Consider the following 17620-nt stretch of genomic DNA (forward strand, 5'->3'; position numbering starts at 1 on the left):
GAGAGAAACAAACAGTGACTAATGCACAAACCAGACATCCCAGAAACAAAGTGATTTCTTCTAATTCCCACACTAAACAGCGAATTCCAGGTATTTATGCAAGATGTGCCATTTAACCCTTCTGAACACCTGATTTTGAAGCTTCAGCCAGAACATTTAAATCCATCAGCCTCCAGAGCATTTTTTCCCTTTTCTTGCCTTACTGATAAACTAAAGAATTAGGAAATTTCAAAGGACATTAGGAAATGTCAAAGGAAAGGGGCATCACTCTCCTACAAAGTCATCTAGGGGCTCAGGTTCCTAAAAGAAGAGTTTGATCTGACTGGAATATTTTGCTGGCTTCCCTTGTGCGGATTCCACTGCGGTAATTCCGAACTCAGCTCTCCTCCTTTCAGGTGCCATCTGATTTCTGACCTTTAGGACACACCCAGGGGCTGCTGGGGAGGGTGAATGCCCCCGTGCTCAGTTCTGTGCCTGCTGAGGACACTCACAGCTGCCTGGGGGCTTTGCTCCTGGCCAGCTGCTGCAGGAAGGTGCCGAAGGCGAAGGCAGGGCGGCCGTGGCGCAGGTAGAAGAGGAAGCCCAGCCTCTCCAGCACGGCGTGCCTGCTCACCAGCTCGGGCCAGGAGAAGTGGGGCAGCTCGCTCCAGGCATCTGGAATGACACAGCAGCACCGGCAGTGACAACAGCTGGACCCAACAGCAGCAGCTCCTGAGGCTGCAGAACGTGGGGCAGGATCAAACACGGCTCCCCAGGCTCTCATCCAGACCTTGGCAGACCCAAAACCACACTGAAACCCCACTCCTCGCTGGAAGATCAGAGCTCTGCACCACCTCAGCTTGCTTTTAAAATAAAACAGGGGTTTTCTTTCTGATATTTAGAGAAAGATCTGCCTGTGAAGAGCTTAATGCAAAAATCTAGAATTCTAGTTCAAAACCCAGTTTTAGTAAATTACACTATTTTTCTCGTGAAAGAAATGGGCTTTTGAGTAAATTTATCTGCCAAATAATTCCCCTGGAACGTAATTTGTTTGAGGTGCTTAGGCTAGGAAAGCATGTAGACCTTGGCAGGAAACATACCTGACACAGCAAGAGTGTTTGTTGATTGCCAGCCAAATAATTTTGTGGGATCAAAGGGCATTAATGACTGAAAGATCAGAAACAAAATATATTGAGGCAGCTTAAGAATTTCACATCACTGTCCTATCTAATTCTCAATTCCTGATCCTCTTACCGTTACAAACATCTTAAAATTTAAATATTGTAATTTCTGCAATATTAAACACCTTACCCACTGAACACTGCAAGAATATCCCTCTCTGCCATTCCAGCAGTGCAAAGTCACAGGGTGTAGAGACCATTTGAAAAAGCAGTTCAGGATGAAGCTGGGAACTTCAGCTCCACATTAAGCATCCCAAAACAAGCCCTGGCTCCCACCCCCTTCAGCTGACACCAAACTTCTCTTTCCTTGTGTCCTGCCAAAAGCACTTTGTGTACCTGCAGAAGGTGGTAGAGAGAGATGTCAGGAGGCAAAATTCCATGAGCAGTGCAGGAGGGAAAGAGAGCAGCCTTCAGCTTGGGGTAAGGGGTCAAGGCCATTTTTAAGAGCTGTGGATCAACTTTCTTCAGAGGTTTTTCTGTATCTTCGTTCTGAAGGACCTACATTGCAAGCAAGCAAAATTAATTAGGAGGAAACTGCACTAAATGACAACAAAACAACTTTGGGGTGTGCCAATCTCCCTCAGGGGAATTTGACATGCAGTGACAACACAGAAAGCATCATCTTTTTTCCTGTAAAATGTTCTCAAGTTGTATCAGCCCCATCTTCCCCAGCAGCTGATGCTGCAGGTGCCTGTGCTGTGACACTCTGGCCATTCCAGCACGTGGCTCAGGGGACATTTTCTATCAAAGCCACGAGGGCAGGGCAGCAGCAGGACAGGGATCAGGGGCCCAGGTGCCCCAGGCAGTACCTGGTCGATGCCCCCAGGCCCATAGACGGTGGTGGCCAGGGCCAGCAGGGTCCTGCCCTCCAGCAGGATGCTGCTCACACCCCCCTGGCTGCTGGGAATCAGCATCTGAGCGTTGGCCAGACTGGCCTGGAAAATCATCTTGGGATCTTCAAAGGAAAAAAAAAAAAGTGACACTTAATTCCATGCAAAACCAGTGTTAAATCATCAATCACATGTTACAGCTGTCCTCTGACTGTGAAAAATGCTGAATTTTCTACTTTTTGTTGTCCATACTGGTTTTCCTCACTTTGCCAATAAGCACAGGTAAGATGAGCTAAGGTTTACCAAGCTTTCCCTGCTCAAACTACAGCTTTGCCTCCCCAGGGGTTGAGCCCCACAGTTTAGCACTGGAGTGGTTCAATTCTTTATCCTACACTGATCACGCTTCCTAAAAAAAAATCTTCACTTGGGATTATGTTTGTCTTTTTTAAATGTGACTCTGAAGAAGATGAAATGTTTAAAAAGCACGATGAGTTAGGGGCACAAATTCTACTGGCTTTCAGTAAAGCCAACACATAATCCAAGGGCAGAGAAATCAAAATGTACCACAGGGACTAGAGGAAGGTTTCATTCCAATGGGATGTGTATTTTCCCATGAATTCTCCCTTCTGTTCAACCTGTTTGGAACTTAACTGAGCTGGAGGTAACGATGATCCTACACAGAATGATTCTCACTTCTGTGCAGCCTCCAGATCTTCAAGGGCAGTTTAAGCAGGAATCACAACCCAGATTTCAGAGATGAGCAAGTGCTGGACAGGGAGGTGAGTGGCCATGGCCAGAGGGTTTGCAGCAGGGCAGAGGTTTAACCCAGCTGTGCTGGGCAGAAGCATCAGCCCCGCTCTGCAGCGAGATCCCTACCTCGGGGATTGCTGGCAACCCCTCGGCACTGCACGAGGAACTCAAACCAGGGATGGGCTTCGTGCAGCTCCTTGTTATCCAGGATAGGGCAGCTTGAAGGGGTTAAACTGGAAATGAATGAGCAGCAGAGTGAAAACACAGGACTTGTAACCACTGAGGTAACACAGCATTAAAGATCTGCAGCATCCCATGGGTGTTACACCAAATACAAGTGGTTAGACAAACCAGAAAATGAGCTAGTGGCTTTTTTTCTGTCCACTTCTACACTCCTGATAATTCCAGTGTTAGACTGGAGTTAGAGCTCAGAAATTTTGATTGCCAAGTATCCATTAAGTGGGAAGTATTCATCCAATACCTAACACTGGTTACACCTTCAAACCCCAGCTAACCCTGGTTTAGGTGGAAACCAGCAATTTCCTTATTTGAACATAGCAGGAGTAAATTCACACTTGTGCTTAAGGAAGTTTCTGAATTCTGTATATTCTGAGCTTCTGAAGAGCACCTTGTCTTGGCTCATTTAGGATTGTACTGCTTACAGCATCACGCTAATTACAGCTGTAATTGTTTCCTTTTGTGACTGACACGCAAATTAATATTAAGACAATCTGAATAAAGCTGCAAAATATGGCTTAAAATCTCACACACTGCCCCAGAGTTTCTGTGAAATGACACTGCCAGGGCTGAGGAAAACTCTCCCTACCAACTCTTCAAGTTGTGTTTCTTCCTTCAAATCTGGGATCCCTCACGGGATTTGAGGGATGGGAAGGGTTGCTACCTGTAATAGTCCAGGTAAGTGTAGAGCAGGTACTGCAGGCTGTGCTCCAGGCAGTGCAGGACAAACTGGCCATGGAAGTCCAGGCCACTGGCAGTGCTGTATTTTGGAACAGGGTGGGGATTCTGCAGGACTCCCCCCAGGCATGACAGCCTCTGGAGCAAGAGCTCAAAATCTTCCAGCTCAGAACGGACAAAGATTCCCTTTCTGTCAGAAAAAAGCACAGACACTGATCACACAGCTCTCTTTGACAAGCTCAGTTCTCTTTGACAAGTTCTGATGAGTGTTTTCAGCTCAGAATTAGAGCAGACCTTTCCCTCTCAGGCATTAATTCCCCACTGAGACAAACACAATGTGCCAAAATCCATCTGCTTTGATCACAGCAACACTGTGATCACTGCACAGAACCAGCTGTGAAATGCTCAGAATTTCCCCCTTGCATTAAAGCTGGAATCAGGAATATAACCACTGGGAAACATCCAGGGGCTGAGGGAGGAGTGCTCTTAGTGTTTCAGACAACCCAAAGTAGAAGACTAAAATCACACTTAGCCATGGATTGGTGCTGTTTCCAAAAAGAGCAGCATAAAAATTACTGTGTGTCAAGGATTTTATTTCTGATTTTGGCTTCACACAGGAAGGAGAGAGAGTGTGAAGCCCTGGGGGCCCTACCTGGCCAGCTTGTTCAGGATGTCCTGTCTCATGTAGGGGCTGCACAGGGTGCTCCTGTCAACGATGTCAGGGCTCAGGGGGGGCCAGGCAGAGCGGCCACACGGAGCCTGGCTGGGCTCTGACTCCTCAATCCAGGAGCAAATGCTGACCCAGTCATGCTGGGCTGTCAGGTGCATCCAGAGAGCCTCAGGACTGCAGGACTTGAGTTCTGGGTTTCAAAAAGGTGAATGAATGAAATCAGCACACACAAACACTTCTGAGGGAAATACTGGGATTTTCTTGCACTGAATTGTGGAATGGTTTGGGCTGGGACCTTAAAGTGCATCAAGTTCCTTGGGCAGGGACATCTTTCACCATCCCAGCCTGGCCTTGGGCACTGCCAGGGATCCAGGGGCAGCCCCAGCTGCTCTGGGCACCTGTGCCAGGGAACAATTCCTGCCCCAAATCCCATCCAGCCCTGCCCTCTGGCACTGGGAGCCATTCCCTGTGTCCTGTCCCTCCAGGTATCTATTTTTAATGAACAGTTGCAAACATGGTGCTGAGATCAAGGCTACTGCTCCAGCTTTTGGAACCTCGTGCTGGCAGAGCTGGGAGTGGCTCCCCAGCACAGGGAGCAGGGCAGGACGTGGCAGAGGGTGGCACTCACACGTGGCCATGCCTCAGCCAAGGCCCTTCCAGCCACTTCCAAACCCTTCTCTACAGGAAGAGCCCAGATCCAGGATGGAATAGGCTGAAAGCCATCGTTACCCACTTCCACTGATAACACAAATAAGAAATAAGTGACCTCTGTGCCCCTGCCAGCCCCACACAGCAGCTGTGCTGTCCCAAAGAGATCCTCATTCCCAGTTTCAGCCCTCAGTGCCACAGTACTTGCCTTGGCGAGGTTTCCAGGGGAGCAGAATCATCTCCTGCAGCAGCTCATCCCACCAGAGAGCCCAGCTCAGCAGCACCCTGATCCTGCTGCTGCTGCTGCTGCCCCGGCGCAGCTGCGAGCCCAGCACTGCCTGGTGCCTGCACAGCTCCTGCTGCTGCCTCCTGCAGCTGCTGAAACTGCAACGGGCTGGGGTCAGCCTGGCCTCAGCACCCCCAGCTCAGCACAGCCCCCTGAGGGTGCCAGAGGGACTGACTCCAGCTCCAGAGCTAAAGAGCTGCCTCGTTTGCCCAAAGCTGACATAACAAATTATCAGTATCATAACGGTTTCACCATTATTTAACTGGGAAATGATTTCTGTAGCTTATTTCGTTTGCTGTGCTACAGACACCATAGATCAGAAACAGAGCAAACATCTGAACACGAATAACTGAGTAGTAATTCTAATATTATTATTAAAAACTCTTCATTTGAAGCAGCAGAGCTCTGTCACCCTCACAATAGTTTGTCACGACTCACACAGGAGTTTGTCATGAGAGAACATGAACTGCTACATTAATGAGAAAATGACTCAGTGCCCACACTGACTCTGATTTCTGCAAATGTGCAGTGTGAAATTAATGAAGCTAAAGACTGTATCTGTTAGTGCAGTAAATCTCACAGAATGTAGAATCCAGCACATTTTAAACCCTATTAATGCTATTAATTAATTATTAAAATTAATAACCCACATTACCTGGAAAGAGACTGAGACTCTTTATTTTCCTGGAAGGATTCCGAGTAGAAGCTTTCAACCTGATGCACAAAGTCTATCATTTTCTTCTCTTTTTCAGAAAAATAGTTTTCTTCTTGTAAGACTTTCACCTTTAATTCAAAAAATTAAAGCATTACCTTCAACTGTTAAAGTATTACCTCCAATTGCCCCCAGTTTAGTCTGTCTTTAATACATTCCGGTTGTAAATGATCCTGCAAGTGCAAACAACAACCAAATGTAGGAAAAAAATGTTGGAAGCAGAGAGCAATACACTTAAATGGCAAGAGAACTCCAGATTGTGTGAGAGAACCTGATCAGAGCCAGGACAAATAAATGAAATTTTAACAGCTCTGTACTTTAACTGCAAATGCAAAGGGACAGGGATGCTCCAGGAGGAGGAAGGCACAAGCCCTGGCTGTCTCTGCTCTGAAGGTCAGCTCAGTCCCAGCACAAACACACCCAAGGCTCCAGGGCTCAGCCCTGAGCTGGAGGAGCCTTTGCTGCACTCACCAGGAGCTCCCGGACGTGTTTGTCCTCTGTGTGGAAGCAGATCTTGTGCAGCTCCTGCTTCACGTCGAAGCCCTGGCACAGAGAAGACACCCAGTGTAAAATGTGCCAAGAGAATACACTGGAAAGATCAAACACAGAACACACACAGCTGCTTTCCTTCCAAAGCACACAGCCCTGACCAACAGGCTCGTGACAGGCCCTGCAGCAGCTCCCACAGGGATGTCCCCGATGTCCCCAAAGCCTGGGACACCTCCCCAGGCAGAGCCACCCTGACCCTGCTGCTCAGCAGCTCAGCCAACACACCCCCACGGCCAGGCTCGCTCAGCAGCCCCAAAGAATCCCATTTTCACTGCAATCCCCCCTGGTTCTGCTGGAGCCAGTGCCCCCAGAGCAGCCCCAGAAGCTCCCCGTGCTCCTCAGCAGCCCCACCCCAGCAGCTCTCACCAGGTTCCTCAGCAGCTGCGAGGCCTCCCTGGTGCTGCCCCTCAGCAGACAGTCATAGGCCAGGCTCAAACCCGTCTGGATAAACTCCTGCAGGCTCTCAGCAGGGTGCTGCTGCCTTCGGAAGAAGATCTGGGCCTCTGGCACTTTGTTGCTCAGGATGGCCTCAGCAATGACCTCCTGAAGGGAAAAACAAGGAACAAACGGATCTATACCAGCCCTGTGCTGATCTTCTTCCCCTGTCCTTTAAGGTATTTCCACATAAATCATCTCCTTATATAAACTCCATCACAGCACTAAAATCTGGGTGACTCAGTTTCACCTCTGGTGTCAGTTTTTGCCATTCTTGGCTCTCTTCTATCTCAGGCAGGTCTTCATCCAGGTCAGCTCCCGTGTGCCCCGGAGTCATCGGTGCTCGAGGATATTTCCTCAGGAATTTTCTCAGTTTAATGATGTAGTCAGTTAAAATATCTGCAGCCTTCTGCAGGAATTCATCAGGTTCTGCCAAAAGCACCCAAGACATCAATCAAATGGGAATGAACAGACAGATTTTAATGTCTAGCAATGCTGAATTAATGAATGTGCTGATTAATAAACAGAAACCCCTCGGAGGGAAGAGCACATCAGCTCTGTCCCCTGTGCAGGCAGTGACAGCCCAGCACTCCCAGCACCCAGGGCACAGCCACAACCCCACAGAGCTCCCTGCCCTCACTCAGGGGTTTTCCTGCCCAGGGACCAGTAAAGGAGAACTGAAATTTTGTATTAATCCAACCAGATATTAGTCAGGTAAGTCCAATCTAAAACACAGGGATAAGCATCTTTCACTCACTTAATTCTAGTATTTTTATGTTAATTCTAGGCAAATTTAAACTTTTAATTAAAAGAATTAGCTGTTCTTACTTACTTAAATGATGACACACTACTAGATATGACCCAGCAGGAGGGATCTTACCCTGTGTGTGCACAAAGATTTCCTCCAGCTGCTTGGTAAGGAAGGTCAGGGTGAGGCTCAGGAGCTGCTCAGAGAACTGCTTGCTGTGAGGCTCCATGTCACTGTCCTGGATTGCTGAGCAGAGCAAGTTTAAAGCTGGCCTGAGCTCCTCCAGATCTGCAATGGTTCCACAAACAGTTCACACATCTGCAGCCCACAGCCAGCCACAGGGAGAGAGGGAATGAAATGCACCTCGCTGTATTTCTCAGAAGGAAATGCACCTCAGTGTATTTCTCACAATGAAATGCACCTCAGTGTATTTCTCACAATGAAATGCACCTCAGTGTATTTCTCACAATGAAATGCACCTCGGTGTATTTGTCAGAAGGAAATGCACCTCGGTGTATTTCTCAGAAGGAAATGCACCTCAGTGTATTTGTCAGAAGGAAATGCACCTCGGTGTATTTCTCACAATGAAATGCACCTCAGTGTATTTGTCAGAAGGAAATGCACCTCGGTGTATTTCTCACAATGAAATGCACCTCAGTGTATTTCTCACAACGAAATGCACCTCGGTGTATTTCACTTATTCACTTATTGTATTTGTTATTCACTTATTGTATTTCACTTCACTTTCACTTCACCTTCTTCACTTACTTCTCAGGTAGGACAGGGAGGTGCCATCCCCAGGGTGCTCAGGCCCAGGGCAGGGTGCAGACAGACTGAAAACACTTTCTTTGCTTTTTAAAAACAAGTCCACTGTGTCCAGCTGGCGATTTTCCAAACCTGCCTAGACAAACACGAAACAGAACAATCAAGAAGGGATTCTAAACTCACACACTGAGCACTTACTGATGGAATTCTTACTCCATCCTCAGTGACAAACTACAAACACAGAAAAGCAGAAGGGATTTAAACTCTGTGTGCAGCACCTGCAGCCTGAAATAACAAGGTGACCTGTACAGTACCTGGCAGGCTCCTTTGACCCCTGCCCTGTATCTTCACACACAAAATGTTATTGCAGCAATATACAGTAAATTCTGTGAGAATCAGGAGTCTGAATAAGCTCACAGCAATTTTATATGAACAGTACAATAAAGCCAGAAATCCAGTTCCAAGGATTTCTTTTCATATTTAACACTTTGCAAGAGGACAAAAACTGCTGCAGAAATTGGCAAAATTGCTTTTGGGTCCAACTAAGAGGGAATTGTGAGCACTGCTGCATTTTCTTTTATTTTATTAACGTGCATTCACTTTGCTGCTCTGTTTCTTCCTTTGGGTTACTCATCTGCTTATTTAACAACTTTAAAAATAACTGTTTTACTGCTTATTTAACAACCAAACCACTTCCTTTTGCCCCTGTGTTCGAGGCACGATTTTAATTGTGTCTAAACCCACCCTGCTTGAAATGCAGAGTTGATTCTTTGCCAGACTGGAGGCAGCTTTCCTTACCTCGAGGGCATGGATGGGAATGGAGCACCTCTCCCAGCCATTGAGGTGACACACGGCATCCACAACTGCAGCACTGCCAAACATCATCAGCCTGCTCAGGAACTCCTCCCGACTCAAACCAAACAGGACCAGGCACAGACCACGCTCTGAACGACAGAACCAAGCCACAGCTAAAGACAGAGCAGCCACTCCTTGGGCAGCAGCATTTCTACCCACTGCTGCTTCCAAAAGAGCGAGGCAAAGCTGCAGCGGCTCTGTTTGGATCCCACCGAGCAGGAATGCAAGGGAAGTTACCCAACAGCAGCCAGGTAAGCAGGTGAAACACTGAAACCCTGAAGCAGCTGTGTCAGGACAGTTTGTGGCCCCTCACCTGTCAGCAGCAGGCACAGGGGCAGCTCTGCACTGCACTCCACGTAGACACTGCTCCTGCCGAAGTGGGAACACGTCACCTCCTGCGACTCAAAATCCCAGAGCGCCAGAGACAGCCCCGTGTCCTGTGCCAGCACCACAAACACAGCTTTAGCTCCAGTCACCAGTTTACACTCCAGTTTGACCATTTCCTGGGGTGCTGCCACGGGGATCTGTGCCCACTGCTGTCCTGCATCCCCACAGGCTGTGCCCTGGCTTTGGAGCGCCCGGGAAGCTGCACATGTAACAGCCCGGGGAACAAAGGCCACCATCCTCTCTGGATCATCACAAACTGCAGGATCGTGATCTTCAAGATGGGTAAAAAACTGATACCAAGGCAAATTCAAGTTGTTCACTTGACTGGAGTGAAAATCTGGAGAAGCTGGTGTTCTTCTTCTCCTTACTCTGTCCCACAGTGAGGACAACTGTGCCTTCCAGGACCTGTGGAGGGCACAAAGTCACCTGTAACACCAAGACCTCCAAGAACAAGGCAGGCAAAGCTTTCTCAGTTAAATAAAATGCACTTTGAGCTTATAAAATCCATCCAGCATCCTGCATTTTAACCTCACCATGGCCTCTTTATCTGCACTTAAATACTCCCTGCAGCCAAGCTGAGTGATCACAGATGCATCAGCTGACAACATCCATGTTTAGCATTTCTAGGAAAAAGTTCCCTTTTCCACACAGAAAATGCCCCATCAATCAAAAAACAGAATTAATTCCAGAACTGAATCTTTCTTTTCCACACATCAAGTTGTAACTGACATGCCTCATTAGTATCAGTAAGACTCAAAGGTAACCCCAAAGCAGCAATTCCTGAAGCTGCTCAATGACGTATGTAAAGCTTAGTCCACCCTAAATTCAAAAGGTTTACAGCAGAATGGGCTGATTTCACCCGTCACAACCACAGCTGAAAGAACAAATCAGCAGTTTATTATCAGTGACCCAAGGGAGGCAAAGCCCAGGCTGTGTCAGGAGGTTTTTCCCCTCTGTACCTGTCTGTGCGGAACGGCTGCGACAGGAGCTCCATGCTGTGCTCAGAACTGGCCAGCTCATCCTCATCCAGCCCCTCTGGAGGCTGCACTGGAAGATTTTCTGGATCTCTCTTACAGAGCAAATGCTCAGGGAACTGTCTGTAAAGAAATAAGTACAAAATTTCACCTTGCTCAGATGATTCAAGGTGGTTTTTTTATGTTTAAGTCCTCCAGGAGCTGTGGGTGCAGTTTTTTCTCAGGATAACGGGTGGGCCATCAAAACCTGCTGCTCTTTCCTCTGAGGCTGACACCACCTCTTAATTACCACCCAGTCCTAATTTATCAAGCTAAATCAACACAGAGTTTGATAATTCTGTAGCCCACAGTATTTCTAAAAGATGCTACCACCCACCCCTGGCACTGAGAGCACCTCATCTTCCTGGAAAAAACACAAAGGGCAAGATAAAGTTTATCTAGTTGTGAACAGATAGATTAAAATAAAGAGATGTGATACAGTTTCCTTTGTGAAAGTGACAGAGAATAAATCAGAGCAAACAGCGAAAGGGCAATTTTCAAACAAAGAGGAAGTTTCTGCTCTAGCAGAGGATGAAAAGCTGCCAGCACCCCGATGAGTCTGGGCCTGTGAGGGTCAGTTCAGCACAAAGCCCTGCCCTGGGAGCTGACCTGAAGTAGGAGTTGAGCTGCACAGCCAGAGCACGGTGGCAGGTGCTGGTCACCACGGCCGTGCTGAGGTCAGGGGACACTGCCAGGCCAGCCAGGGGAGCCCCAGGGGCTGGGCCCTGCCCCTGCCCAGCTCCCACACTGACCTTCCCTAAGGTGGCACCATCAGAGCAGCCAAATATGTCTGCAAACAGCATCAAGGAAAAGCCCTGAGTGCCCAGCAGAGGAGTTACACGCCAGGGGAAGGTGGTGAATTCTGGCTCCAAGAGGAGGCACACACAACCTGACTTTACTGTACTTTAATGTGCCAGAGAAGATGCCCAGGAACAGGCTCAATCCAGGTGGAAATGCCAGGTCTGGGCCCCTGCTCATCCCAACACACAGACCTGCCTCCCAGCCTCTGATCCCTGCAATCACATTCATTAATCTGAATTAAGCAATCAGGTGGCAGTAGAAGTCAGGCTGTTATACCCAGAGCCACAAATCAAAGCTGAATGAAACCCATGAATCCAGAGGGAAGCAGATCTCCAGTGGGGTGCTGGGAAACCCAACACAACTGTGGCACCTCACTACAACCACCAGGACGTGGCCACACAACCTTCCTCACAGGCATCACTTAAACCTCTTTAAAAAAATTCTGCTCAGCCCTGACAGCAAAGAAAAGCAATTTTGTTCTTGCAGATGATTCTCCCTGATCTCTCCTGCAAAGGATACAAATCCAGCCAGCACTGTCCAACAGGAACAGGATCCCCCTGCAGAACTGGGAGTCTGTGACTCTCGCCACAGCTTCTGGAGGCAGAGCCAGGGGGAAGCAGTCACAGGTCTCAGGGGATGAGTCCTCCCCAGGAAAGGTCAGGTGCACAAGGATAAACTGGTTGAGCAGAAGTTTGCACTTGTTACTTCCAAAAGACAGAATCTTCATAGAGAAAATCGAAGGCAGACCTGTAAATTTAAAGATATTTAAATTTTTAACTTATTACAGCCAGGTGGGACTTTTGATTTGTAAAGGGATCCCAAGAAAATGACAGCTCAAATTCATTGTCCAAGTTACCATCCTAACAGATTGTGAGTTGGGGTGGTTGGTTTTAAATCTCACAGGGACATTAATCCTAGAACCATTTCCCAAAACTCTTTATGTGGCTTTTTCAATGGACAATACTATGAAGAACATAAAAAATCAGCACAAAATAGGATTTCAGTAAGCACTGAGAGGAAAAGCTATGAACTTTGGAAATAAAATATTTTAGGAAGGGAGACTGTTTAAGAACAGCAAAGGCTCATTCTAACTGCACACTATGTTTGCTAATCATAAAATACAAGGTTAAATGTTTAATTAGTCTTTGCAGGGTTATTGATGAGCCCTGGCTCGCTTTTCTTCCCATCGGTCCCAATATTAAAGTTAAAATTTGAGAGAGCAGGGTTGCATATATTTTATTAAAATTTATTTTTAAAACTTTTTATCACTCAAACATGACCCTGCAAGAGTTTAATTATGAAATGTCCCCATTATTTTTCAATTCCATGAATCCTGCTGATCACATTGGATCAGTGTGGAGGTACCTGAAATTCCCTAGTGCTCAATCCCATTCCCTGATCCATCCCAGCAGGAGCAGCAGAACCAGCCCTGCAATATTCCACACGTGCAACACATTGAAATTTACTCACTGATGTTTTTAGCTTCAAGGAGCTTTTTAAGTGTCTCTTCCTTACAACTGTGCAGCGAATTTGGGTTGTGTTTTCCATCTTCTACATTGAATTCATAGACAAACAGGTCATGGTTTTGACCAAGAGCCAGGAGTTTTGTCTTGTTTGAGTGAGAACCATCATCATCTGCGCTGTCCCACACGAAGCTGAAGATAAAACATTCAGGAAGGTTATTGCCTTTATTCCCTTTCCCCATCTCCCAGCTGAACAGTTGTGGATGTGCACTGGTGATGGGCAACACCTTCACTTCAGCAGGGAAACTTCACTGCTGCCACCCCGTCCCTCCCAGCACTGGAACTGCTTCATCCCTGTCAGGACAGAGCCTGAGCAATCCCAACTCCTCCTGCACTGCAACATCCTCCTCCTCCTCCTCCTCTCTAGGATAAAGGGCTCTCCATCCTGGTGCGTTTTGCACTTTAGTCACCCAGGACACGAGGGATGCTTTGTTTCAGGATTTCCAGGAGGGAAAACACCAGCTCTGCCGGCCAGGGAGAGCAGAACACACTGAACACATTGTCCATCCCCAGATTTCTCCCTGGTTTTTGGGCCGAGGAAGTTTCCAGGTGTGCCGCAGCTGCTCCGTGGTGATGTGGAGGGGGCAGAGAGGGACCAGGGCAGAGCAAAGGGGAGAGCAGAGCCGTGTCCCAGCCCCAGGGGGGCTCGGAGCAGCCTGCCCCAGCCGCAGGTGTCCGTGCCACGGCCGGGGTGCCACGGGAAGGGCCTCGGGGTCGCTCCGAGCCGAACCAGGCTGGGATTGTGTGTCCGAGGAGCGCCGGTGCTCACCGCAAGGCTTTTGGCAGCCGGAGCGGATCCCAGAGGCACCGTGTGAGCGCCGAGCGGCACCGAGCGGCCCGGGGCACGCAGGGCTGTGGAGCCACAGCAGCCTGCCACAGAAACCCCCCGTGCTGCCTCGGGATCGGCGCTGTGGGCACACCCAGCACGGCCGCAGCCCCCGGGAGCGCTCCCGGCTCCCCCGGCCCTGCCCGAGCCGCACTTACTCAGCCCAGGCTCCCGGCAGGGCGCTGCCCCCGGCCCGCCCGGGCCCGCCGGGCCACAGCGACTCCAGGCAGATCCCGCCGGGGAGCAGGAGGGTGCCCAGGGCGTCCCGGGCTCTGCTCAGCCGCACCCGCGCCCATCCCCGCGGCTCCTCCGAGCGGGGCACCAGGAGCACACGCAGCTCCGCCCGGGCCCCCGCCGCCATCCTCCTCCTCCTCCTCCTCCTTCTCCTCAGAGCCGCCCGGCACGGCCGCCCCCCGTTCCGGTCAGCTGGACGGGGCCGAGCCGCGACTACAACCCCCGGCACGCACCGCGGCGCCGCAATGCACGCTGGGAGCCGTAGTCCCCGCCGCACCGGGCTTTAAGCAGAATTCTCTTTAAGTAGAATTATCTCTGTCATTTCTGTGTCCCCACTCTGGGGCCGGGGCTGTCCCGGGGGGGGTCCCTCTGTGTTCCCGTCCTGTGTCCCGGGATCGCTCTGTGTCCCCACTCTGTGTCCCGGGATCGCTCTTCGTGTCTCTCCGTGCCCCGAGGGGTCTCTCCATGTGCCAGGGGGTTCCTCCGTCTGCCAGGGATCTCTCTCCCTATCCCGGGGTCCCTGTCCCTGTCCCGGGTCCCTCTCCGTGTCCCGGGTCCCTGTCCCGGGTCCCTCTCCGTGTCCCGGGTCCCTGTTCCGTGTCTCTCTCCGTGTCCCGGGTCCTTCTCCGGGTCCCTGTTCCGTGTCCCCGCCCCGCACGCGGCTCCCCTCGCGGACAGCGAGGCCACGCCCCGAATATGGGCGTGGTCTCCCAGCATCTCCTCGCCCATTGGTTCTCCTTGGCCACGCCCCTCTCTGCCATTGGCCAGCGCGCTGCCCCGCCCCACGCGGAAGTGCCGGGGCCCGCGGGCCGATGGCGGAGCGCGGCCATGGCGCTGGTGCTGGCGCTGCTGTCGCAGGCGCTGGGCCGGGTGTGGCGGAGCTCCGGCAGTAGCGCCCGCCATGCGCCCCCGAGCCGCGCCATGGAGCACGACAGGGCCATGGAGGTCTACGGTGACTGCCGGGGGGCGCGAGGGCCGCGGGGGGAGCCCCGGGGGTGGTCCCGGTTTGCCCTTGGGGGCCTGAGGGGAGGAAGCGCGGAGGGTCCTGAGGGGCCCGGAGCCGTGAGGGGGCCCCGAGGGGCCGGGCAGGGAGAAAGGGCCGAGTTTGGCTCATTGGGCTCCTTTGTTGTGGCTTCCAGAGTGGAAGGCCGGCAGCGCTGGGAGGGGGATGCTCAGGAAAATACCTTTTTATGGAATACGGGGAGATTCCTTATTGCTGCTGGCTTGTGTCGTGCCTCAGATATAATCCGGACTATCCGGGACCCGGAGAAGCCCAACACCTTGGAAGAACTGGAAGTGGTGACGGAAAGCTGCGTGGAAGTGCAGGAGATCGGGGAGGATGAATATCTGGTGATCATCAGGTTCACACCGACAGTACCTCACTGCTCCTTGGCCACTCTCATCGGTGAGGGGCCCTTAGATAAAGCAGAAACGAGGAGCACAAAGCTAACTGCAGCTTCTCTCACAGCCAGTCCTGCCTGGCTGTGCTGGCTGGACCAGGAATTGCATCTTGAGAACCCAGCCACCAGTGCAACCAAAGCAAAACCCAAACCAAACCAAGAGAAAAAAAAACCCAAATCCAGAGAAATGGGGACACCCATCTGTTTGTGTCCTGTTAGGGAATCCCTTCAAAGAGAACCTCTCAAAACTCTGCTGGGAAGTGGTACAGAATTCCTTCTTTGTATTCTCCAAGTTACTTCATTAATGTTATTAACTGACAATTTGACAGCTCTTAAATTTAAAACAACCACAAAATGACAAATGATTTCTGCTTGTTCCCTTTCCCTCTGTGGCTTGTGCTGCTCAGAATACAAAAGGACATTGTTAGTTACACTGGTTGTTAAACATGGAGTCTCTGAAAATGCACCCCAGACCTTGAATTTTACAGAAAAATCTCTTTTGTGTTCTGTTTTAACAGGCCTCTGTTTAAGAATAAAACTTCAGAGATGTTTGCCTTTTAGACACAAGGTAAAGTTCCTGCTTTGAAGCCTGTTTTAAATTCCATGAATGAATGGCAACCTCCCTAAATTAAGCACAGTGATCCACAGACCTTTAGAGGCTTGACCAAAACAATTTAAAGAATACCTTCATTACCTGGGGGTTTCTGCAGCTGAGTTTTGGGTGGTTGTTTTGTGTTTGTAGCTGCTGGCTCCACGCTCCCAGCTGAGCTCTGGAAGGGGAGCTGTGGCCAGCAGTCCCTGGTGTGGCAGCAGGGGTGACAGGTCCTGGGTGTGCAGGGGGCCGTGGTTTCCTTCCAGGAAGGAACATTTTCCACTGCTCTGCTGTTTTCCACTGCTCTGCTGCTCCTAACGCTGCTGATCTCTCCCCTAGCTGGAAATCTACATTTCTGAGGGCACACATTCCACGGAGGAGGACAGTGAGTAGAGCCTGTGCATGCTGCTGCTTCAGCCTCTTTGTGCTCTGTCCTCTCCTCCCCTGCCTTCCCAGAAATTAATCCCCTGTGAAAGCTTGAGAACCAGGTGGCATCAAGGTGTCCCCCAGGCTGTGGTGGCTCTGTGACCAGCTGCTCATTGCAGGTTTGGTTTTAGAACAAAAGCCCCTCAGTTCTGGCAGGTGGTGTGTTTGTAACAGAAGGATCATTGACATGAGGAGCTGCCTCACTGGTTCATCTCACTGTCCTGAAAGCCTGACACCAGAATCTGATGTTTCTCAGTCAGTTTCTGCAGCGGGGCTTGCAGGATGTGGATGTTCTGAGCCAGGCACTGCCCCCAGCAGCCCTGGAGTCCCGGCAGTGCCCTGGGCTTGAGCCTCCAGCCTCTGCCAAAAATGGGACATTTTGGTTAAAGAGCTACAAACTGAACCTGGAGAACCTGGGCTGCTAACTGCTCCTCAGTTTCAGTCTTGATTTTGAGACACACCACAGGAACACTTTACATCTTTCCCTGACCTAGAACAGTGACAGAAATGACCATTTCCCATGGTTGTGTTGTGACTGAGCTTGCATTTGCCTCATTCCCCGTTTCCCAGTGACCCTCCTCGTCCTGTCCTTTTCTCCTGGGCACCCTTTGGTGTCCCTGGAGCTCCTGACCCCCTGTCCTGTGTGTTTTGCAGTCAATAAACAGATCAATGACAAGGAGAGGGTGGCGGCGGCGATGGAGAACCCGAACCTGCGGGAGATCGTGGAGCAGTGCGTGACTGAGCCCGACTAGGGAGCCTGTCCCTGGGGACAGCCCTGCTGCAAGCTGAGGAAAATAATAATAATCAAGGCCTTGAGCTTAATACTTGAGTTTTTATCTTCCATGTGTTTTTTTTAAAGAGAAATCGTTTATAAGATAGATTTAAATTATGAGGAATCAGTCTCTAAAGAAAGGCCAGTGTATAGTGCTGGAAGTTTGTAATTTTTGGTGTCCAGAGGAATATTTTGTGATTCAAAGCAACACATCCACATTGCCTTCTGAGAGACGTTGTGATATAAATTCAGTTTTGCAAGTTAAATTTCTACATTGTTTCAATCACTGCACTGTAAAAATAAAACAGATTCTTGTACTGAAA

At 49.9% G+C, this 17620-nt stretch overlaps 2 protein-coding genes across 2 annotated transcripts in view; one reads left to right on the forward strand and one right to left on the reverse strand.

Moving 5' to 3' along the window:
• SPG11 (SPG11 vesicle trafficking associated, spatacsin) overlaps nt 1-14311 on the reverse strand; it is a 28760-nt gene extending 14449 nt beyond the window's left edge. Inside the window, exons 1-21 of the mRNA XM_058846477.1 lie at nt 14032-14311; nt 12995-13179; nt 12044-12271; nt 11333-11513; nt 10670-10807; nt 9637-10115; nt 9267-9412; nt 8472-8604; nt 7836-7991; nt 7206-7384; nt 6887-7063; nt 6443-6514; nt 5915-6042; nt 5182-5357; nt 4308-4515; nt 3642-3845; nt 2867-2973; nt 1970-2115; nt 1497-1658; nt 1080-1146; nt 492-654 (exon numbers count right to left, since the gene is read on the reverse strand). Of these exons, the coding sequence (XP_058702460.1) occupies nt 492-654; nt 1080-1146; nt 1497-1658; nt 1970-2115; nt 2867-2973; nt 3642-3845; nt 4308-4515; nt 5182-5357; nt 5915-6042; nt 6443-6514; nt 6887-7063; nt 7206-7384; nt 7836-7991; nt 8472-8604; nt 9267-9412; nt 9637-10115; nt 10670-10807; nt 11333-11513; nt 12044-12271; nt 12995-13179; nt 14032-14234 (3638 nt within the window). The 5' untranslated portion in view covers nt 14235-14311. The remainder of the gene's footprint in view (nt 1-491; nt 655-1079; nt 1147-1496; nt 1659-1969; nt 2116-2866; nt 2974-3641; nt 3846-4307; nt 4516-5181; nt 5358-5914; nt 6043-6442; nt 6515-6886; nt 7064-7205; nt 7385-7835; nt 7992-8471; nt 8605-9266; nt 9413-9636; nt 10116-10669; nt 10808-11332; nt 11514-12043; nt 12272-12994; nt 13180-14031) is intronic.
• Nucleotides 14312-14885: 574 nt separating this feature from the next.
• On the forward strand, nt 14886-17620 carry CIAO2A (cytosolic iron-sulfur assembly component 2A). The gene is made up of 5 exons (XM_058846491.1): nt 14886-15059; nt 15348-15512; nt 16026-16075; nt 16439-16484; nt 17180-17620. Exons 1-5 carry the CDS (start codon nt 14936-14938, stop codon nt 17275-17277), a joined length of 483 nt encoding a protein of 160 aa, XP_058702474.1. The 5' UTR covers nt 14886-14935; the 3' UTR covers nt 17278-17620.

Source organism: Poecile atricapillus, chromosome 11, assembly GCF_030490865.1.
Source record: "Poecile atricapillus isolate bPoeAtr1 chromosome 11, bPoeAtr1.hap1, whole genome shotgun sequence".
NCBI lineage: Eukaryota > Metazoa > Chordata > Aves > Passeriformes > Paridae > Poecile > Poecile atricapillus.

Excerpts from the sequence above, each read along its gene's own strand:
- CIAO2A (XM_058846491.1), top strand. The coding sequence starts at position 14,936 with ATGGCGCTGGTGCTGGCGCTGCTGTCGCAGGCGCTGGGCCGGGTGTGG. Across the intron at positions 15,060-15,347 it reads CAGGGCCATGGAGGTCTACG|ATATAATCCGGACTATCCGG; the intron begins GTGACTGCCGGG and ends GTCGTGCCTCAG. Across the intron at positions 16,485-17,179 it reads ACATTCCACGGAGGAGGACA|TCAATAAACAGATCAATGAC; the intron begins GTGAGTAGAGCC and ends TGTGTTTTGCAG.